The sequence below is a fragment of the Odocoileus virginianus genome, chromosome 17 (assembly GCF_023699985.2).
Source record: "Odocoileus virginianus isolate 20LAN1187 ecotype Illinois chromosome 17, Ovbor_1.2, whole genome shotgun sequence".
NCBI lineage: Eukaryota > Metazoa > Chordata > Mammalia > Artiodactyla > Cervidae > Odocoileus > Odocoileus virginianus.
Window position 1 is genome coordinate 39,587,319 of NC_069690.1, and position 19,844 is coordinate 39,607,162.

Sequence of the window (19,844 nt, forward strand, 5' to 3'; positions counted from 1 at the left end):
GGAAATATAAATAACATTCACTATCTTACCCGTACTTACATAAAAGTTGCATCCATAAAGAGCTTTATAACCAAAACCAGATATGATTAGGCTGCTAAATTAGAGGTCTTTTTAGTGCCACAGGCATTTAGAGAAAAACAACATTGCAGGAAAGAGAAGGTAATCTTCTTGATATTCCTTCTTCCTGCAAAATCTTGTGAGTTCAGCATTCTCCTAGTGATCTTTTACCAGTGAGTTCAACTGCCATCTTCCTCCAAAATCTTCTTTGATGCCATGAAGTCAAGTCCTTCCTCTGCTACACTTCTGCTGTGCTTTGAGTATTCGTGGGCTCTACCAAATATTCTCTACCAGAAATGCACTTATGTATCTGGCTCACTCTAAAATATAAATTCCATTTGTACAAAGACTATGATTTACTCATCTTCATATCTTCAGGGACTGAAATGAGATGAGTTTTTGATAAAGGAGATGTCTGTGTAACGAGTGAAGGTTTTGTCTAGGCCATCAAAGAAGACACACTGACCTTGAGAACACGTGTTATTCATATAGATGGGCAGAAGGGGGATTTAAAAGAGGGAGCTCTATTTGAGATGGGCATAACCCTGGTTTGTGATAGTGAAAGAGGGATGTCTGGAAAGTCTATTTTGAGAAGAAATGAGAGAGAAGTTGAGATTCCTGGTATGTGGGAGAGGTCTTGTGTAGCCCTGAATTCTCAAAAAAAAAGTGGTAGATCTATTAAAAGTCTTTAGGTGGGAAGATAATAAAATATATACACTATATATGAATTATTTTAATTTTTGATCTGCCTTTAGAAATGCAAAAATGAGGGAGACATTGCTTAAAAGGTTGAACTGGGGCAGAGTGAGAGGTGAGTTCACAGAATCAGGTGATGGCAATAAGCATCATAGAGTTATTACAAAGAAAGTATCAGCAGATACTTTGACCAAAGTGAAAATAGAGCTATAAGGAGGGATCTTCATAAGAGTTATAAAAGATATCTCAGTTTAACCATTTATACAGTTTATGTATATTATATATATAATATATATAATATACATAAATATATAAAATATATATAGTATATATACACACACACACACGCATATCCCAGATGGCACTAGTGGTAGACAATTCACCTGCCAATGCAGCAGACATAAGAGATGTGGGTTCGATCCCTGGATTGGAAAGATCTTCTAGAGGAAGGGATGGCAACCCACTCCAGTATTCTTGCTTGGGAAATTCCATGGACAGAGGAACTTGGTGGGCTACAGTCCATGGGGCTGCAAAGAGTCAGACACTGAACATACACACACCCTCACACACACACATATATATATATCTTAAGCTTTCTACCTCCTGCTGCTGCTGCTTCTAAGTCACTCCAGTCATCCCTGACTCTGTGTGACCCATGGACAGCAGCCCACCTGGCCCCTCCATCCACGGGATTCTCCAGGCAAGAATACCAGAGTGGGTTGCCATTTCCTTCTCCATCCTACCTCCTAGGGGATATTAATCTAAAAATTTAAAGGATGGACTAACAGAAATGGTAAGCTGTGTTAAAAAAAAAAAAGAAGAAGAAGAAGAAGAGGAACTGAAATCACTTGGAGATACGGAAAAGGTGTATGCATCAAAAAATTAGAATGGAATATTTGGCACAGTTATGCACTTGTTGCACAGTTGGCACAGTTTGGCACAATATATGCCTACGTGCTACATGCTAAGCTGCTTCAGTTATGTCCGCTCTTTGTGACCTCATGGACTGTAGCCTGCCAGCCTCCTTTGTCCATGGGATTCTCCAGGCAAGAACACTGGAGTGGGTTCCCATTTCCTTCTCTAGGGGATCTTACCAGCCCAGGAATCGAACCCAGATCTCTGGCATGCAGGCAGATCTGTAGATACTCATGTAGACATATATTTGTATATATAGGCATCTATTTATGTATGTATTTTGGTCAACATGATGGTAGGTGAAAAGGTTTCTCCATGTGATTTTAATTTGCATTACTCTTATTGTAAAGGAGATTAGACAATTCTTCATATGTTAAAGAGTTCATATGTTTAAGAACTATTGGAATTTTTCCTTTTCTACAAGGAACACTATAGGAAAAAATTCCCTAATATCTATAAGTATGCTTTTGGTTTTTCACTGTGTTTAGCCTTTATACAGTGATGTTTGTAGGAGCTCTTTTTATAATTTCAAAATTAGCCTTTTTATATAATGTAAATTTCAAATTTTTTCCTAGTTTGTCTTTGTTCTTTAATTTTCCTTCTGTGTTTTTACCACATAGATGTTTACTTTTTTAATTAATTCATTTATTTTGATTGGAGGCTAATTACTTTACAATATTATGGTGGTTTGTGCCATACATCAGCATGAATCAGCCATGAGTGTACATGTGTCTCACCATCCTGAAACTGCCTTCCACTTCCCTCCCAACCCTATCCCTCTGGGTTGTCCCAGAACATCAGCTTTGGGTGCCCTGCTTCATGCATTGAATTTACACTCAAATTTATTAAACTTTTCTTTTCTTTTATGGCTCCCAGGGCAAGCGTCACACTTTGAAAGATCTATCCAGTTGTAAATTTGCATAAACATTGTCCCATAGTTTCTTTTGTGAAGTTCAAAGTTTCATGTTTTATATTTTCAAATATTGTTCTCAGTTCAGTTCAGTTGCTTAGTCATGTCTGACTCTTTGTGACCCCATGGACTGCAGCATGTCAGGCTTCCCTGTCCATCACCAACTCCCAGAGCTTGCTCAAACTCATGTACATCGAGTTGGTGATGCCATCCAACCATCTCATCCTCTGTTGTCTCCTTCTCCTCCTGCCTTCAATCTTTCCCAGCATTAGGGTCTTTTCCAAATGAGTCAGTTCTTCACATCAGGTGACCAAATTATTGGAGTTTCAGCTTCAGCATCAGTCCTTCCAATGAATATTCAGGACTGATTTCCTTAAGGATTGACTGATTTGATCTCCTTGCAGTCCAAGGTGCTCTCAAGAGTCTTCTCCAGCCCCACAGCTCAAAAAGTATCAATTCTTCAGTGCTCAGCTTTCTTTATAGTCCAATTCTCACATCCATACATGACTACTGGAAAAGCCATAGCTTTGACTAGACAGACTTTGTTGGCAAAGTAGTGTCTCTGTTTTTTAATATGCTATCTAGATTTGGTCATAGCTTTTCTTCCAAGGAGTAAGTGTCTTTTAATTTCATGGCTGCAATCACCATCTGCAGTAATTTTGGAGCCCAAGAAAATGAAGTCTCTCACTGTTTCCATTGTTTCCCAATCTATTTGTCATGAAGTGATGGGACCAGATGCCATGATTTTTGTTTTTTGAATATTGACTCTTAAGCCAGCTTTTACAGTCTCCTCTTTCACTTTCATCAAGAGGCGGTTTAGTTCCTCTTTGCTTTCTGCCATAAGGATGGTTTCATCTGCATATCTGAGGTTACTGATATTTCTCCCAGCCATCTTGATTCCAGCTTGTGCTTATATATATGATGCCTAAGATTGCTTAAGATTCCAGCTTATATGATGTATTCTGCATGTAAGTTTAATAAGCAGGGTGACAATATACAGCCTTGATGTACCCCTTTCCCAATTTGGAGCCAGTCCGTTGTTTCATGTCCGGTTCTAACTGTTGCTTCTTCACCTGCACACAGATTTCTCAGGAGGCAGGTCAGGTTGTCTGGTATTCCCATCTCTTTACGAATTTTCCACAGTTTGTTGTGATCCACGCAGTCAAAGGCTCTGGTGTAGTCAATAAAGCAGAAGTAAGTGTTTTTCTGGAACTTTGTTGCTTTTTCTATGATCCAACAGATGTTGGTAATTTGATCTCTGTTTCCTTTGCCTTCTCTAAATCCATCTTGAACATCTGGACCTTCTTGGTTCATGTTCTGTTGAAGCCTGGTGTGGAGAATTTTGAGCATTACTTTGTTAGCATGTGAGATAAGTGGAATTGTGCAGGAGTTTGAACATTCTTTGGCATTGCCTTTCTTTGGAATTGGAATGAAAACTGACCTTTTCCAGTCCTGTGGCCACTGCTGAGTTTTCCAAATTTGCTGACATATTGAGTATAGTTCCTTCACAGCATCATCTTTTAGAATTTGAAATACCTCAACTGGTATATTAGGTATTTATACAGTTATAGAATATGCAGTTTAAACATTTTTTAATCTGATGTGCACATAGCCCAACACCATTTATTAAGTAATATATTTCCTCCCACATGTTGAAAATAGTAATATCAATATTATATACTAAATTCTCTTATGTATTTGTGTCTAATTTTAGACTTGTTTTTTAAAATTCATTAATGACTTTTCATGCACTAGGGTATTAATATGTATAATATTAACTTGATCTTAATGACTACAAGCTCAAGTCCAAAATTGTGGTAATATGCTAGTTAACTCAAATATCTGTATGTGGCACAATAGTAAATGTATACTGGGTTCCCTGCCATGAGAAAATAAATTGCACCTGGCTGGACTCTGGGGCTGGCATTTTAAAGAAGACACTATCCACGTCTGTGATGACATATTAGTCTTGCTAGACTTGTGCTTCCCGTAAATTCTTGTATATTAATTACATCTGAACAGTTCAGAGGAATGGTCTTGTTTTATCCCTGAAAGTCTCCTGTTAATTTCTGAGAACTGTCTTCCCACATACTAGCCAGACAGGACTATTAAAAGGAGCTTGTGGGAGTTATGATTTTGCTTTAGCTATTCCTGAAGCAGAGCTTTTTGCAGGAATTGTTACTCTTCTGAAATGATTTATTGCTTACTATTTTCCATCTAGAAGGGCTTGAACAATTCCAAACATAGAGTATTAGCATGGCCAAATGAAACTGGGGGAAGGGTACACTTAGTGGATGCTCTATTCACTTAAAATCCATCCCAAGGTAAAGTTGATTGGACCACAGAATAATCACTCCAGCCACACTTTCTGATTCATAATTTTATCTCATGGTTTTTACTTCTACAATATCTTCAGTGTCACTTTTGGATCTTTTAAAGTGCTATAACTCTCCCTGGTGGCAATTATTGTACATTAAGTGCCTGTATAAAGCAACCCTAAGAAGTCTCGCATGTCACCCTTGGGTTACTTCACCCAAGTCATTGCACAGGGTGAGGGGTTGCTGTTCCTTGCTATTTTGAGCCCTGGGTACTGAGCTATTCTGTGCTGCTTTCCCTAAACTCAATCGGGCCTTTGTAAAAAGTTCTTTTATTATCTAGATACAGGGGCCATCTCATTCCCATTGTGACCCAGTTCTTGTTGTAAAAACAGGAAATTATAAGCCTCAGATATTTTAATACTGAAAAAGACATATACACCTCCATTCTTTGGTTTAGCACTAATAAAGCATAATGTTAAAGTCATGGTCTGTATCCTTTAATTAGCAGTTGTCAAAAAAAAAAACACATAGGACGGTAGAACATTTGTTAATTCTAGTGTATGAAAAGAGACGGCTACACTCTGCAAAACATTTCAGATAAGTTGAAAAAGGTGAATCTGAAAATGTGTATAGACATTTCTATGGTAGGCTAATAATATAGCTCCAAATCTACACTGGGGTGAAACCCACATGATGTCTGTCAGCTTCTATCCATTTTGTCTGTTAACATCTTAATGTTTTCTAGAACTAATAATAAACTCTTTGTTATGTTCGCTATTTAGAAATATAGCACAGCTAATATAAACAAATTTTGAGTTTAAAATGTTTTTAATATACTTCTGATTATGAAACAAAACATATAGACTCTTACAGTTGTATAGAAATAGTACTATTGCATATATTCTGATACATTTTCACAGCTAAGAAGGATCATGCTTACTTGAGTTTTGGTGATGAGAAAACTGAGTCTCAAAGACTCATGTACTCTTAAGTGCCCATGCACTCTTAAGTAAGACAAAGGAAGGTGATGAAAGCCTAAAATGGAAGAATAAAACCAACAAGAAGATGGAGAAATCTGAGAAATATGAGAGACTAAAATTATAAAGTGGTTTCAGTCTGGAAATACTTAAGTTTTGAGCATCTATTACTAGAAAGTTTTGAATTTTTATGGAAAAATTGCCATGATCTTCACTAATTCCCAGAAGTCTGGATTTAGAAGGTATACTTAGTATTCTGAAAAAGTCTTATGTTTAGAGAGGAAGACAGGAGAGAAAGAAGGAAGGAAGGAGCAAAGGAGAGAGGGAGGAAAGGAAGAAAGGAAAGGAGAGGAAAGAAGAAAGGAAAGGAAAGAAAAGGGAGAAAAAAGGACTTGGGGTAGGTTGAGGAGGACTCCTAACATAAGTAACTGTTCCTGAACATACTCCCCTGCATTTGAAGCAAGATGATCCTTGATGTAAAGTGATAGATGTATACACATACACACAAGCACACACACACATTGTATCTTTACCAAATCAGGAGATTTTAGCATTAGGGAAATGGGTGTTTATTAAGAACACATAAAAACACCAGGCCCGAGCACTTGTCTCATGCACCCAACCTGGGCTGGTGATCTGTTTCACCCTAGATAATATAGATGTTTCGATGCTGTTCTCTTGAAACATCCCACCCTCGCCTTCTCCCACAGAGTCCACAAGTCTGTTCTATACATCTGAGTCTCTTTTTCTGTTTTGCATATAGGGTTATTGTTACCATCTTTCTATGAGACCATCACAATCAGTGTATACTTCAGATGAAGACATTACTGGTCTAAGAATAGATGTATTTGAGCCTGAGTTAAAATCAAATGACAAATGTGTTTTCATCTGTCACTCCCTACAACTGAGCACCAACTCTGAAGGCCAAATCAGAAGGAGTTGGCCACTGTGCCCATTCCCCAGTTACTGGCTGGCTCCAACACATTTTATATGTTTTTTGAGGACATATTTAGTATGACAAAAATCATGGGCAGAGATTCAGCAACAGGAAGAAGCACAGCACACAGGGCGGGGGCAGGTGGAGATGACACAGGTGGGCTGATAGCAAGTGGTGTGGCAGGAGACCCGGCCACACACTGGGCGCAGGCAGCAGCTCGGGCGGCAGCAGCTGGAGATGCGGGAGCAGGTGGGCTGGCAGCACACAGACTGGCAACAGCGGGGCCTGCAGCAGCTGGAATCACAGCTGGAATCACAGCAGGAGGGGCGGAGACAGCTAGAAGTGTAGCAGGTGGGGCGAGAGCAAGTGGGCTGGCAGCACACAGGCTGGCAGCACTGGGGCTTGCAGCAGCTGGAGATGCAGCAAGTAGGCCTGCAGCAGCTGGACCTACAGCTGGACCCACAGCAAGAGGGGCAGCAGCAGCTAGAGATGCAGCAGGAGGGGCGACAGCAGATAGGCTGGCAGCACTGGGGCCTGCAACAGCTGGACACACCACAGCTGGGACGGTAGCAGGTGGTCTGGCAGCAGCTGGGCTGGTAGCAGGTCTCCTGGCAGAGACTTTGGCCACAGACCTGGTCAGAGCAGACAGAGCCACAACAGGAGCTGACCATGGTGTCAGAGGGTGGAGGTTCTGGGTGGGTTTCCAGGAGAGTGAATTTCAAGAGTTTGGAAGCCTTCTTGTGTCATAGTCTCTTAAGTACTTCCAGAACAGGGTGAGTTGTCAAAATGCTTTCCTTTTTTTTGTTTACATAACATTTAAGTAATTATCGGAATATACAATTAAGGTTGCCTATTTAATGACTTAACCTTACTGGAAACAAAACTTGTTTTCTGGATACAGTAAATTCTATCCAATCTGCTTTTCTTTCTGATTCAGACCCACTGGCATCTTCTAGCCCACACTCATTGTCCTCCACAGAGGGTTGTCATGTGGCATTTGGCGTCTGGAATTACATTTCTTCCTCTTCCCCCCTATGTTTCCACCAGGACGGGATTTGGGAAGTCTTATTTCTTGTTGTACATTTCTTCCCATGACCAATGGGAAAGAAATCCCATCTGCACAGCATGGCGCCTGGCATGGGACATGAGGAAAAAGCCCTGTTCTGTGGGTCATTTTTGAGCAGTGGTGAAGGGATAGTTCTATGTGTATGACACTGATGAACTCTATGCCACTGGAATGGATATTCTTGGATGCTTCAAACTTTGGATCATGTTTGATATTCTATGATGTAAAGTAATTGGCCTCCAACTAATAAAAATAAATGGAAAAAAAAAAAAACCCTGGCAGATAATTTATGGATCCTGCTACTACCAGGTCACATTGTTGATTAAGTTGTTTTTTTTTTTCATTTATTTTTATTAGTTGGAGGCTAATTACTTTACAATATTGTAGTGGTTTTTGCCATACATTGGCATGAATCAGCCATGGATCCACATGTGTTCCCCATCCTGAATCCCCCCTCCCACCTCCCTCCCCATCCCATCCCTCTGGGTCATCCCAGTGCACCAGCCCTGAGCACCCAGCCTCATGCATCAAACCTGGACTGGCGATCTGTTTCATACTTGATAATATTCATGTTTCGATGCTGTTCTCTCAGATCATCCCACCCTCACCTTCTCCCATAGAGTCCAAAAGTCTGTTCTATACATGTGTCTCTTTTGCTGTCTTGCATATAGGGTTATCGTTACCATCTTTATAAATTCCATATATATGTGTTAGTATACTGTATTGGTGTTTATCATTCTGGCTTACTTCACTCTGCATAATGGGCTACAGTTTCATCCATCTCATTAGAACTGATTCAAATGTATTCTCTTTAATGTCTGAGTAATATTCCATGGTATATATGTACCACAGCTTCCTTATCCATTCGTCTGCTGTTGGGCATCTAGGTTGCTTCCATGTCCTGGCTATTATAAACAGTGCTGCGATGAACATTGGGGTGCACGTATCTCTTTCAGATCTGGTTTCCTTGGTGTGTATGCCCAGGAGTGGGATTGCTGGGTCATATGGCAGTTCTATTTCCAGTTTTTTAAGGAATCTCCACACTGTTCTCCATAGTGGCTGTACTAGTTTGCATCCCCACCAACAGTGTAAGAGGGTTTGCTTTTCTCCACACCCTCTCCAGCATTTATTGCTTGTAGACTTTTGGATAGCAGCCATCCTGACTGGCGTGTAATGGTACCTCGTTGTGGTTTTGATTTGCATTTCTCTGATAATGAGTGATGTTGAGCATCTTTTCATGTGTTTGTTAACCATCTGTATGTCTTCTTTGGAGAAATGTCTGTTTAGTTCTTTGGCCCATATTTTGATTGGGTCATTTATTTTTCAGGAATTGAGCTGCAGCAGTTGCTTGTATATTTTTGAGATTAGTCCTTTGTCTGTTGCTTTGTTTGCTATTATTTTCTCCAAATCTGAGGGCTGTCTTTTCACCTTGCTTATAGTTTCCTTTGTTGTGCAAAAGCTTTTAAGTTTCATTAGGTGCCATTTGTTTATTTTTGCTTTTATTTCCAATATTCTGGGAGGTAGGTCATAGAGGATCCTGCTGCGATTTATGTCAGAGAGTGTTTTGCCTATGTTCTCCTCTAGGAGTTTTATAGCTTCTGGTCTTACATTTAGATCTTTAATCCATTTTGAGTTTATTTTTGTGTATGGTGTTAGTAAGTGTTCTAGTTTCATTCTTTTCCAAGTGGTTGACCAGTTTTCCCAGCACCACTTGTTAAAGAGGTTGTCTTTTTTCCATTGTGTATCCTTGCCTCCTTTGTCAAAGATAAGATGCCCATAGGTATGTGGATGTATCTCTGGGCTTTCTATTTTGTTCCATTGATCTATATTTCTGTCTTTGTGCCAGTACCACACTGTCTTGATGACTGTGGCTTTGTAGTAGAGCCTTAAGTCAGGCAGGTTGATTCCTCCAGTTCCATTCTTCTTTCTCAAGATTGCTTTGGCTATTCAGGGTTTTTTGTATTTCCATACACATTGTGAAATTATTTGTTCTAGTTCTGTGAAAAAATACTGTTGGAAGCAACTTAGATGCACATCAGCAGATGAATGGATATGGAAGCTATAGTACATATACACAATGGAATATTACTCAGCCATTAAAAAGAATTCATTTGAATCAGTTCTAATTAGATGGATGAAACTGGAGCCCATTATACAGAGTGAAGTAAGCCAGAAAGATAAACACCAATACAGTATACTAACACATATATATGGAATTTAGAAAGATGGTAACGATAACCCTATATGCAAAACAGAAAAAGAGACACAGATATACAGAACAGACTTTGGGACTCTGTGGGAGAAAGCGAGGGTGGGATGTTCTGAGAGAACAGCATTGAAACAAGTATACTATCAAGGGTGAAACAGACCACCAGCCCAGGTTGGATGCACAAGACAAGTGCTCAGGGCTGGTGCACTGGGAAGACCTAGAGGGATGGGATGGGGAGGGAGGTGGGAGAGGGGATTGGGATGGGGAACACATGTAAATCCATGGCTGATTCATGTCAATGTATGGCAAAAACTACTACAATATTGTAAAGTAATTAGCCTCCAATTAATAAAAATAAATGGAAAAAAAAGAAAATTTGGTAGGAAACAAATATATAATTGGAATGCATTGGTTGACAGATTTCAGAGAAAATTTATCCTTTGTGCTTGTTTAGCAGAGAGAAAATATCATGATGGAGAGGGGGCAATATATTTGGAGGCCAAATTCAGTATAAGAATCTGTTAGAACTGAGGTTTGGCAGTTGGCCTCTCATGGTTCAGCTAATACTTGGACATCGGGTTGGTTGATGGTGCAGGACAGGACAGTTCAGCAGCAAGAACCCCTAAAGCAGACTTGGTGGCAGCAGGTGGTCTTACAGCATCTGGGGTGGTAGCAGCTAGAGATACAGCATGTGGGCCCGCAGCAGCTGGGTGACAGCAGGTGGTCCTGTAGCAGGTGGGGTGGCAGCAGACAGGGTGGCAGCAGCTGGACACACCACAGGGGGGGCGGCAGGTGGTTGTGAAGCAGGTGGTCTGGCAGCAGCTGGGGGGAGGGGGTTGCAGGTTTCCTGGCAGAGACCTTGGCCACAGCTCTGGTCAGAGCAGATGGAACCCCAATGAGAGTTGACCATGGGGTCAGAGGGTAGAGGTTCTGGGATGATTTTCAGAAGAGTATATTTCTTGAATCTGAATGCCTTCTTGCTCCAGGTCCCATTTTATACTCTGCTGAAGGAGCTCTTTTCTTGTTATTGTTTGTCCTAATAACTGAGCAATATTAAATTAAGCAATTATGTTTTCAAAATTGGATGGGAAACAGTTTCCTATTTCTGATGGATTAATATTTACCTCCAATACTTTGGCCACCTCATGTGAAGAGTTGACTCATTGGAAAAGACCCTGATGCTGGGAGGGATTGGGGGCAGGAGGAGAAGGGGACGACAGAGGATGAGACAGCTGGATGGCATCACCAACTCGATGGGCATAGGTTTGAGTAAACTCAGGGGGTTTGTGATGGACAGGGAGGCCTGGCATGCTGCAATTCATGAGAAGAGTCAGACACGACTGAGTGACTGAACCGAACTGAACTGAACTGAACTGACTGAATATTTACCTCAGTGACCCTTCCTGCATCATATTTGGTTGTCTTCCTTTGCTACAGATACTGGTTAAACATTCTAAGCTGAATATGCTGACTCTCACCTATCTGCTTTTTGCTCCTGAATTATTATCTTGTCATTCCTTCCTTGCAGGAATCATCTATGTTTACAGATACTGTAGTTCCTTCCACAAAGCACTGTCATATGAACTTTCACCTGGAGTAGTCCACGTGTCACCCTTCCACATCTGTGGATCTTACCATGCTCACAACTTTTGTAGCATTCCTTATGGGGAGGAAAAAGATTTAGTTGTACATTCAGTTCAAATGGAAATCTCAGAAGATGGAATCTTAAGATGAGTTTCCCTGGTGGCTCAGATGGTTAAGAATCCACCTGCAATGTGGGAGACCTCGGTTCAATCACTGGGTTCAGTCGCTGGGTGGGTTGGGAAGATCCCCTGGAGAAGGGAAAGTACTCCAGTATTCTTGCCTGGAGAATTCCATGGACAGAGGAGCCTGGCGGACTACAGTTCATGGGGTCACAAAGAGTCAGACATGACTGAGCGACTTGTAGGTAAGATGAGAAGTTAGGGTAAAATTTTTATCAGTGTGGTCAGTTCTAAGCAGAATTGGTCAGTGTATAGATAGGAGAAACCCAGGACACACAAACTGTGTTCTCATCTCATTTCCTGAACTTAAAACGTTGGCAGATTTGTTTGTTTGTTTGTTTGCTTTCAAAGAACAACATATACAAATATCATAAGACATTGCTTATATATGGAATCTTAAAAAGAGTACAAATGAACTTATCTTCAAAACACAGAGTCATAGATGTAGAAAATAAACTTAGGATCACCCAGGGGTAGGGGTGGGTTGATTAGGAGATTGGGGTTGATATATTCACACTACTATATATAAAATTGATAGCTAATAACAGTACAGTTCCCTGTACTGTATAGCACAGGAAACTCTGCTCATTATTTTGTAATGACATATATGGAAAAGGATCTTAAAAAGAGTGGCCACTCCAGATTGGATGCATGAGACAAGTGTTCAGGGCTAGTGCACTGGGATGACCCAGAGGGATGGGATGGGGAGGGAGGTGGGAGGGGGGTTCAGGATGGGGAACACGTGTGGATCCATGGCTGATTCATGTCAATGTATGGCAAAAAACACTACAATATTGTCAAGTAATTAGCCTCCAACTAATAAAAATAAATGAAAAAAAAAGGAGTGAATATATGTATAACTGATTCACTTTGCTGAACATCTGAAACTAACACAACATTGTAAATAAACTTTACTCTAATAAAAAATTTAAAAACAGAGCAATATATCTGCAATGGGACATAGCCCTTCGGGAATCACCACTAGAGTGGGAAACAGTGCTTATGTTATTTAAAAAATTGTATTTATGTATAAAGTAAAATTGAAACTGGTTCAAAATTGGGAAAGGAGTACGTCAAGGCTGTACATTGTCACCATGCTTATTTAACATATACAGAGTACATCATGTGAAATGATGTTGTGCTGGATGAAGCACAAGATGGAATCAAGATTTCGGGGAGAAATACCAATAACTTCAGATATGCAGATGACACCATCCTTATGACAGAAACTGAAGAAGAATTAAACAGCCTCTTGATGAAGGTGAAAAAGGAGTGTGAAAAAACTGCCTTAAAACTCAACATTCAAAAAAAAAAGATTATGGCATCCAGTCCCATCATTTCATGGCAAATAGATGGGGAGAGAATGGAAACAGTGACAGACTTCACTTTGGGAGGGCTCCAAAATCACCGCAGATGGTGATTGCAGCCACAAAATTAAAAGATGCTTGCTCCTTGGAATAAAAGCAATGACAAACCTAGACAATGTATTAAAAAGCAATGACATTACTTTGCCATTATATATTCAAAGCTATGGATTTTCCAATAGTTGTGTATGGCTGTAAGAGCTAGACAGTGAAAAAGGCTGAGCGCCAAAAAATTGATGCCTTTGAACCGTGGTGCTGGGGATGACTCTTGAGAGTCCCTTGGACTGCAAGGAGATCAAACTAGTCAATCCTAAAGGACATCAACCGTGAATATTCATTGGAAGGACTGATGCTGAAGTTGAAGCTCCAATACTTAGCGACTACCTGTTGTGAAGTGCTGACTCACTGGAAAGGATCCTGATGCTGGGAAAGACTGAAGGCAGGAGGAGAAGGGGAAGACAGAAGATGAGATGGTTGGATGGCATCACCAACTCAATGAACATGAGTTTGAGCAAACTCCGGGAGATGGTGAAGGACAGGGAAGCCTGGCGTGCTTCAGTCCATGGGATCACAAAGCATCAGACACAACTGAGCTGAGCGACTGAACAACAATGACATCAAAATAGAATATACAGAGTAACCTGAATTGTGAAAAAAAAATGTATATATAAAAAGATGGTAATGATGACCCTATATGTGAGACAGCAAAAGAGACACAGATGTAAAGAACAGACTGTTGGACTCTGTGGGAGAAGGTAGGGTGGAATGACTTGAGAGAATAGCATTGAAACATGTATATCATCATGTGTGAAATAGATCGCCAGTCCAGGTTCAATGCATGAGGCTGGGTGCTCAGGGCTGGTGCACTGGGATGACCCTGAGGGATGGGATGGGGAGGGAGGTGGGGGGGGAGGGTCGGGATGGGGAACACATGTACACCCATGGCTGATTCATGTGAATGTATGGCAAAAACCACCACAATATTGTAAAGTAATTAGCCTCCAATGAAAATACATAAATAAATAAATAAAAATATTGACATTATTACCAAAAATGTGCATAGTAATTATCACTGGTTGATAGACTTATGGACACTTAGTTTTCTTCTTAATACTTTTTCTTTGTTTTTTCTTTAATGATTTGTTTTTCTTTTGTAAACAGAAAAAAATTTTAAGAAAGCTATGTCATGCCATTACATAGAGATCTCCACTGTGAACCACTGGGGCTGGGTATTGGGGGAGTTCCAGGCTAGTGTGGTACTCAGAGAATAGCACCAATTCAGCTGTACTGGCTGTTATGATATTCTGTTGGTAAAGAAACAACGCCCTGAGCTCCCAGAGTGCCTCTGCCATGATGCATCCTTGTGATCCAGTAAGAAAGAAAGTCAAGAATGTGAGAAGGGCTCCTCTTCCAGGGCTAAGCCTTATGTCTATTCTGATTATTTGGTGACTTTGAACTACTGGTTTATAAATAATTTGAATCTCATTTTTGCCCTGTAATGCCAATTCACAAACCCAAGAGTGGACAATGATACATTTCATGTGAGTGCAGTCAACAAAAAGTGTACATTTAAACTGCTTAGTAGGCAGGAAACCAAAGCTCCACCAGAGGAAAGAGGCTTGTTATGAACTAGAGGTGTTCATAGAGTGCTGGGTAGGAGGCACAGTACTCCTCCATATAGTTTGACTCATATGGTCTGGGAGAAGCATCTCTTTATTCATTATAGAGGCAATTCCAGTGCATGGCTAGAGCTTCAAACACCAGAATGAGATGCCAGATTTGGACCTGGTGCTGCAGCAACTGGGCAACTTAAAGAAGCAGAGGTATATGTGGAACTATCAGAATGGAGCATGCTGTGAATTAGATTGAGAGAGCATTGCAGGGGAGGAAAAATAATGTTCCCTCTACCATTCAAGAGGGAAACCTTTCTAGAGAGAACCTACTTTTCTAGGTTCTTGGCTGAGACCCACCTGTAATAAAATAGATTAATAGGCAAAACCAAACAGAAATTTAATTACATGTATACCCCGGGCTGTGAAGAAAGCTGAGCACTGAAAAATTGATGCTTTTGAACTGTGGCATTGGAGAAGACTCTTGAGAGTCCCTTGGACTGCAAGGAGATCCAACCAATCCATCCTAAAGGAGATCAGTCCTGGGTGTTCATTGGAAGGACTGATGCTGAGACTGAAACTCCAGTACTTTGGCCACCTCATGCGAAGAGTTGACTCACTGGAAAAGACCCTGATGCTGGGAGGGATTGGGGGCAGGAGGAGAAGGGGACGACAGAGGATGAGATGGCTGGATGGTATCACTGATTCGATGGACATGAGTTTGAGTAAACTCCACGAGTTGGTGATGGACAGGGAGACCTGGCGTGTTGCAATTCATGGGGTTGCAAAGAGTCAGGCACGACTGAGCAACTGAACTGAAATGAACTGAACCAATACCTCTATGTACATGGGAGATACCCAGGAAAACTAAGGAGCTCCTCAAAATGCGCCAGGCCACCACCTTAAATATCATCTCTGCTGCTGCTGCTAAGTCGCTTCAGTCATGTCCAACTCTGTGCGACCCCACAGACGGCAGCCCACTAGGCTCCTCTGTCCCTGGGATTCTCCAGGCAAGAATACTGGAGTGGGTTGCCATTTCCTTCTCCAAATATCATCTCTAGCTAAATGCAAAAGATTTTGGAAACAGGAAAGGCTAGTTATGGGAGTTAACCAGGAAAAACACAGTAAACAGTGGTAAGGTTGTTTTGCAGATTTAAGTTATTTGCCTTGCCCAGTAATAACAGTTTCTAGAAATTTAGAATCACTTTTTTCTTCCTAGTATAGAGAGGGAGACACCCTTACAAATGTAGACTTCCCTTACAAATGTAAATGCCTCTTACAAAAGGGTGATTCTACTCAGTGTCTCCCATATCTACTGTCTCAAGAATAATCAGCCTAAAATAGTATGTATGCCAAAGAGGCATATTTTGGGGTGGCACACTCTGCTCCCCCTCTGGATAATAGAGGCATGTAGCAAATAGACATAAGAAAAACTATTTAATTTGTCATTAAGAAAATACAACTTAAAAAACCAAATCCTATTTTGTATTGATTATAACCAGGGCTGGTGGCAATGCATAGAAACTGGAAGGCTTATAGAATGTAAGGTGAGAGTGTAAATTGATGACACTCTTTGGAGGATGAGTTGGCAATCATTTTTAAAATTATAAAGACAATTCTGTGTCCCTGTTATCCCACACTAAAATTCTAAAGATTGTCCTTTTAAATCTTCCTTGCTGCAGTTTCCCTTCTCTTAACCTTGAAATGGTGAGATACCCCCATGGCTCTGATTTTAGCTTCTTTTATTTATCTTCTGTTTGCCTGTGTATCTTCCTTGTTTGATTTCACCCAACTCCATAGAACACCAAGAACACTACATTTTTTTTTAAGTGGGTTTAGTCTCAATTTAGTCTTTTTTTTTTTTTTTCATTTATTTTTATTAGTTGGAGGCTAATTACTTTACAATATTGTAGTGGTTTTTCCCATACATTGACATGAATCAGCCATGGATTTACCTGTGTTCCCCATCCCGATACCCCCTCCCACCTTCCTCCCCATCCCATCCCTCTGGGTCTTCCCAGTGCATCAGCCCCGAGCACTTGTCTCATGCATCCAACCTGTGCTGGTGGTCTGTTTCACCCTTGATAGTATACTTGTTTCAATGCTATTCTCTCAGAACATCCCACCCTCGCCTTCTCCCACAGAGTCCAAAAGTCTGTTCTGTATATCTGTGTCTCTTTTTCTGTTTTGCATATTGGGTTATTGTTACCATCTTTTTAAATTCCATATATATATATATATATATATATATATGCATTAGTATACTGTATTGGTGTTTATCATTCTGGCTTACTTCACTCTGCATAATGGGCTACAGTTTCATCCATCTCATTAGAACTGATTCAAATGTATTCTCTTTAATGGTTGAGTAATATTCCATGGTGTATATGTACCACAGCTTCCTTATCCATTCGTCTGCTGATGGACATCTAGGTTGCTTCCATGTCCTGGCTATGATAAACAGTACTGCGATGAACATTGGGGTGCACGTGTCTTTTTCAGATCTAGTTTCCTCAGTGTGTATGCACAGGAGTAGGATTGCTAGGTCATATGGCAGTTTTATTTCCAGTTCTTTAAGGAATCTCCACACTGTTCTCCATAGTGGCTGTACTAGTTTGCATTCCCACCAACAGTGTAAGAGGGTTCCCTTTTCTCCACACCCTCTCCAGCATTTATTGCTTGTAGACTTTTGGATAGCAGCCATCCTGACTGGCGTGTAGTGGTACCTCGTTGTGGTTTTGATTTGCATTTCTCTGATAATGAGTGATGTTGAGCATCTTTTCATGTGTTTGTTAGCCATCTGTATGTCTTCTTTGGAGAAATGTCTGTTGAGTTCTTTGGCCCATTTTTTGATTGGGTCATTTATTTTTCAGGAATTGAGCTGCAGCAGTTGCTTGTATATTTTTGAGATTAGTCCTTTGTCTGTTGCTTCGTTTGCTATTATTTTCTCCCAATCTGAGGGCTGTCTTTTCACCTTGCTAATAGTTTCCTTTGTTGTGCAAAAAGCTTTTAAGCTTCATTAGGTCCCATTTGTTTATTTTTGCCTTTATTTCCAATATTCTGGGAGGTAGGTCATAGAGGATCGTGCTGTGATTTATGTCGGAGAGTGTTTTGCCTATGTTCTCCTGTAGGAGTTTTATAGTTTCTGGTCTCACATTTAGGTCTTTCATCCATTTTGTGTTTATTTTGTGTATTGTGTTAGAAGGTGTTCTAGTTTCATTCTTTTCCAAGTGGTTGACCAGTTTTCCCAGCACCACTTGTTAAAGAGGTTGTCTTTTTCCCATTGTATATCCTTGCTTCCTTTGTCAAAGATAAGGTGTCCATAGGTTCGTGGATTTATCTCTGGGCTTTCAATTCTGTTCCATTGATCTATATTTCTGCCTTTGGGCCAATACCATACTGTCTTGATGACTGTGGCTTTGTAGTAGAGCCTTAAGTCAGGCAGGTTGATTCCTCCAGTTCCATTCTTCTTTCTCAAGATTGCTTTGGCTATTCGAGGCTTTTTGTATTTCCATACACATTTTGAAATTATTTGTTCTAGTTCTGTGAAAAATACCATTGGTAGTTTGATAGGTATTGCACTGAATCTATAAATTACCTTGGGTAGCATACTCATTTTCACTGTATTGATTCTTCCAATCCATGAACACTGTATATTTCTCCTTTTATTTGTGTCCTCTTTGATTTCTTTCATCAGTGTTTTATAGTTTTCTATATATAGGTCTTTCACTTCTTTAGGTAGATATACTCCTAAGTATTTTATTCTTTTTGTTGCAATGGTGAATGGTATTGTTTCCTTAAATTCTCTTTCTGTTTTCTCATTGTTAGTGTATAGGAATGCAAGGGATTTCTGTGTGTTAATTTTATATCCTGCCACTTTACTATATTCGTTGATTAGTTCTAGTAATTTCCTGGTAGAGTCTTTAGGGTTTTCTATGTAGAGGATCATGTCATCTGCAAACAGTGAGAGTTTCACTTCTTTTCCTATCTGGATTCCTTTCACTTCTTTTCCTGCTCTGATTGCTGTGGCCAAAACTTCCAAAACTATGTTGAATAGTAGTGATGAGAGTGGGCACCCTTGTCTTGTTCCTGATTTCAGGGGAAATGCTTTCAATTTTTCACCACTGAGGGTAATGCTTGTTGTGGGTTTGTCATATATGGCTTTTATTATGTTGAGGTATGTTCCTTCTATTCCTGCTTTCTGGAGAGTTTTAATCATAAATGGATGTTGAATTTTGTCAAAGGCTTTTTCTGCATCTATTGAGATAATCATATGATTTTTATCTTTCAATTTGTTATTGTGGTGTATTACATTGATTGATTTGTGGATATTAAAGAATCCTTGCATTCCTGGGATAAAGCCCACTTGGTCATGATGTATGATTTTTTTAATATGTTGTTGGATTCTGTTTGCTAGAATTTTGTTTAGGATTTTTTCATCTATGTTCATCAGTGATATTGGCCTGTAGTTTTATTTTTTTTGTGGCATCTTTGTCTGGTTTTGGAATTAGGGTGATGGTGGCCTCATAGAATGAGTTTGGAAGTTTACCTTCTTCTGCAATTTTCTGGAAGAGTTTGAGTAAGATAGATGTTAGCTCTTCTCTAAATTTTTGGTAGAATTCAGCTGTGAAGCCATCGGGTCCTGAGCTTTTGTTTCCTGGAAGATTTCTGATTACAGTTTCGATTTCCTTGCTCGTGATGGGTCTGTTAAGATCTTCTATTTCTTCCTGGTTCAGTCTTGAAAAGTTATACTTTTCTAAGAATTTGTCCATTTCTTCCAAGTTGTCCATTTTATTGGCATAGAGCTGCTGGTAGTAGTCTCTTATGATCCTTTGTATTTCAGTGTTGTCTGTTGTGATCTCTCCATTTTCATTTCTAATTTTGTTAATTTGGTTCTTCTCCCTTTGTTTCTTAATGAGTCTTGCTAATGGTTTGTCAATTTTGTTTATTTTTTCAAAAAACCAGCTTTTAGCTTTGTTGATTTTTGCTATGGTCTCTTTAGTTTCTTTTGCATTTATTTCT

At 40.0% G+C, this 19,844-nt stretch overlaps 1 protein-coding gene across 1 annotated transcript; it reads right to left on the bottom strand.

Annotated features, from left to right (window-relative positions):
- Window positions 1-6,911: 6,911 nt before the first annotated feature.
- On the bottom strand, window positions 6,912-7,516 carry LOC139029636 (keratin-associated protein 4-8-like). Its single transcript, XM_070479445.1, has 2 exons — window positions 7,192-7,516; window positions 6,912-7,104 (listed from the first exon to the last, which is right to left on the bottom strand). The coding sequence occupies exons 1-2, from the start codon at window positions 7,479-7,481 to the stop codon at window positions 6,912-6,914; spliced, it is 483 nt and encodes a 160-aa protein (XP_070335546.1). The 5' UTR covers window positions 7,482-7,516.
- Between the last annotated feature and the right edge of the window lie 12,328 nt (window positions 7,517-19,844).

Coding starts and splice junctions, on each gene's coding strand:
- LOC139029636 (XM_070479445.1), bottom strand. CDS start 7,481: ATGGTCAGCTCCTGTTGTGGCTCTGTCTGCTCTGACCAGGTCTGTGGC. Junction 7,105..7,191: donor CCCCAGTGCTGCCAGCCTGT/GTGCTGCCAGCC, acceptor CTGTGATTCCAG/CTGCTGCAGGCCCCGCTGTT.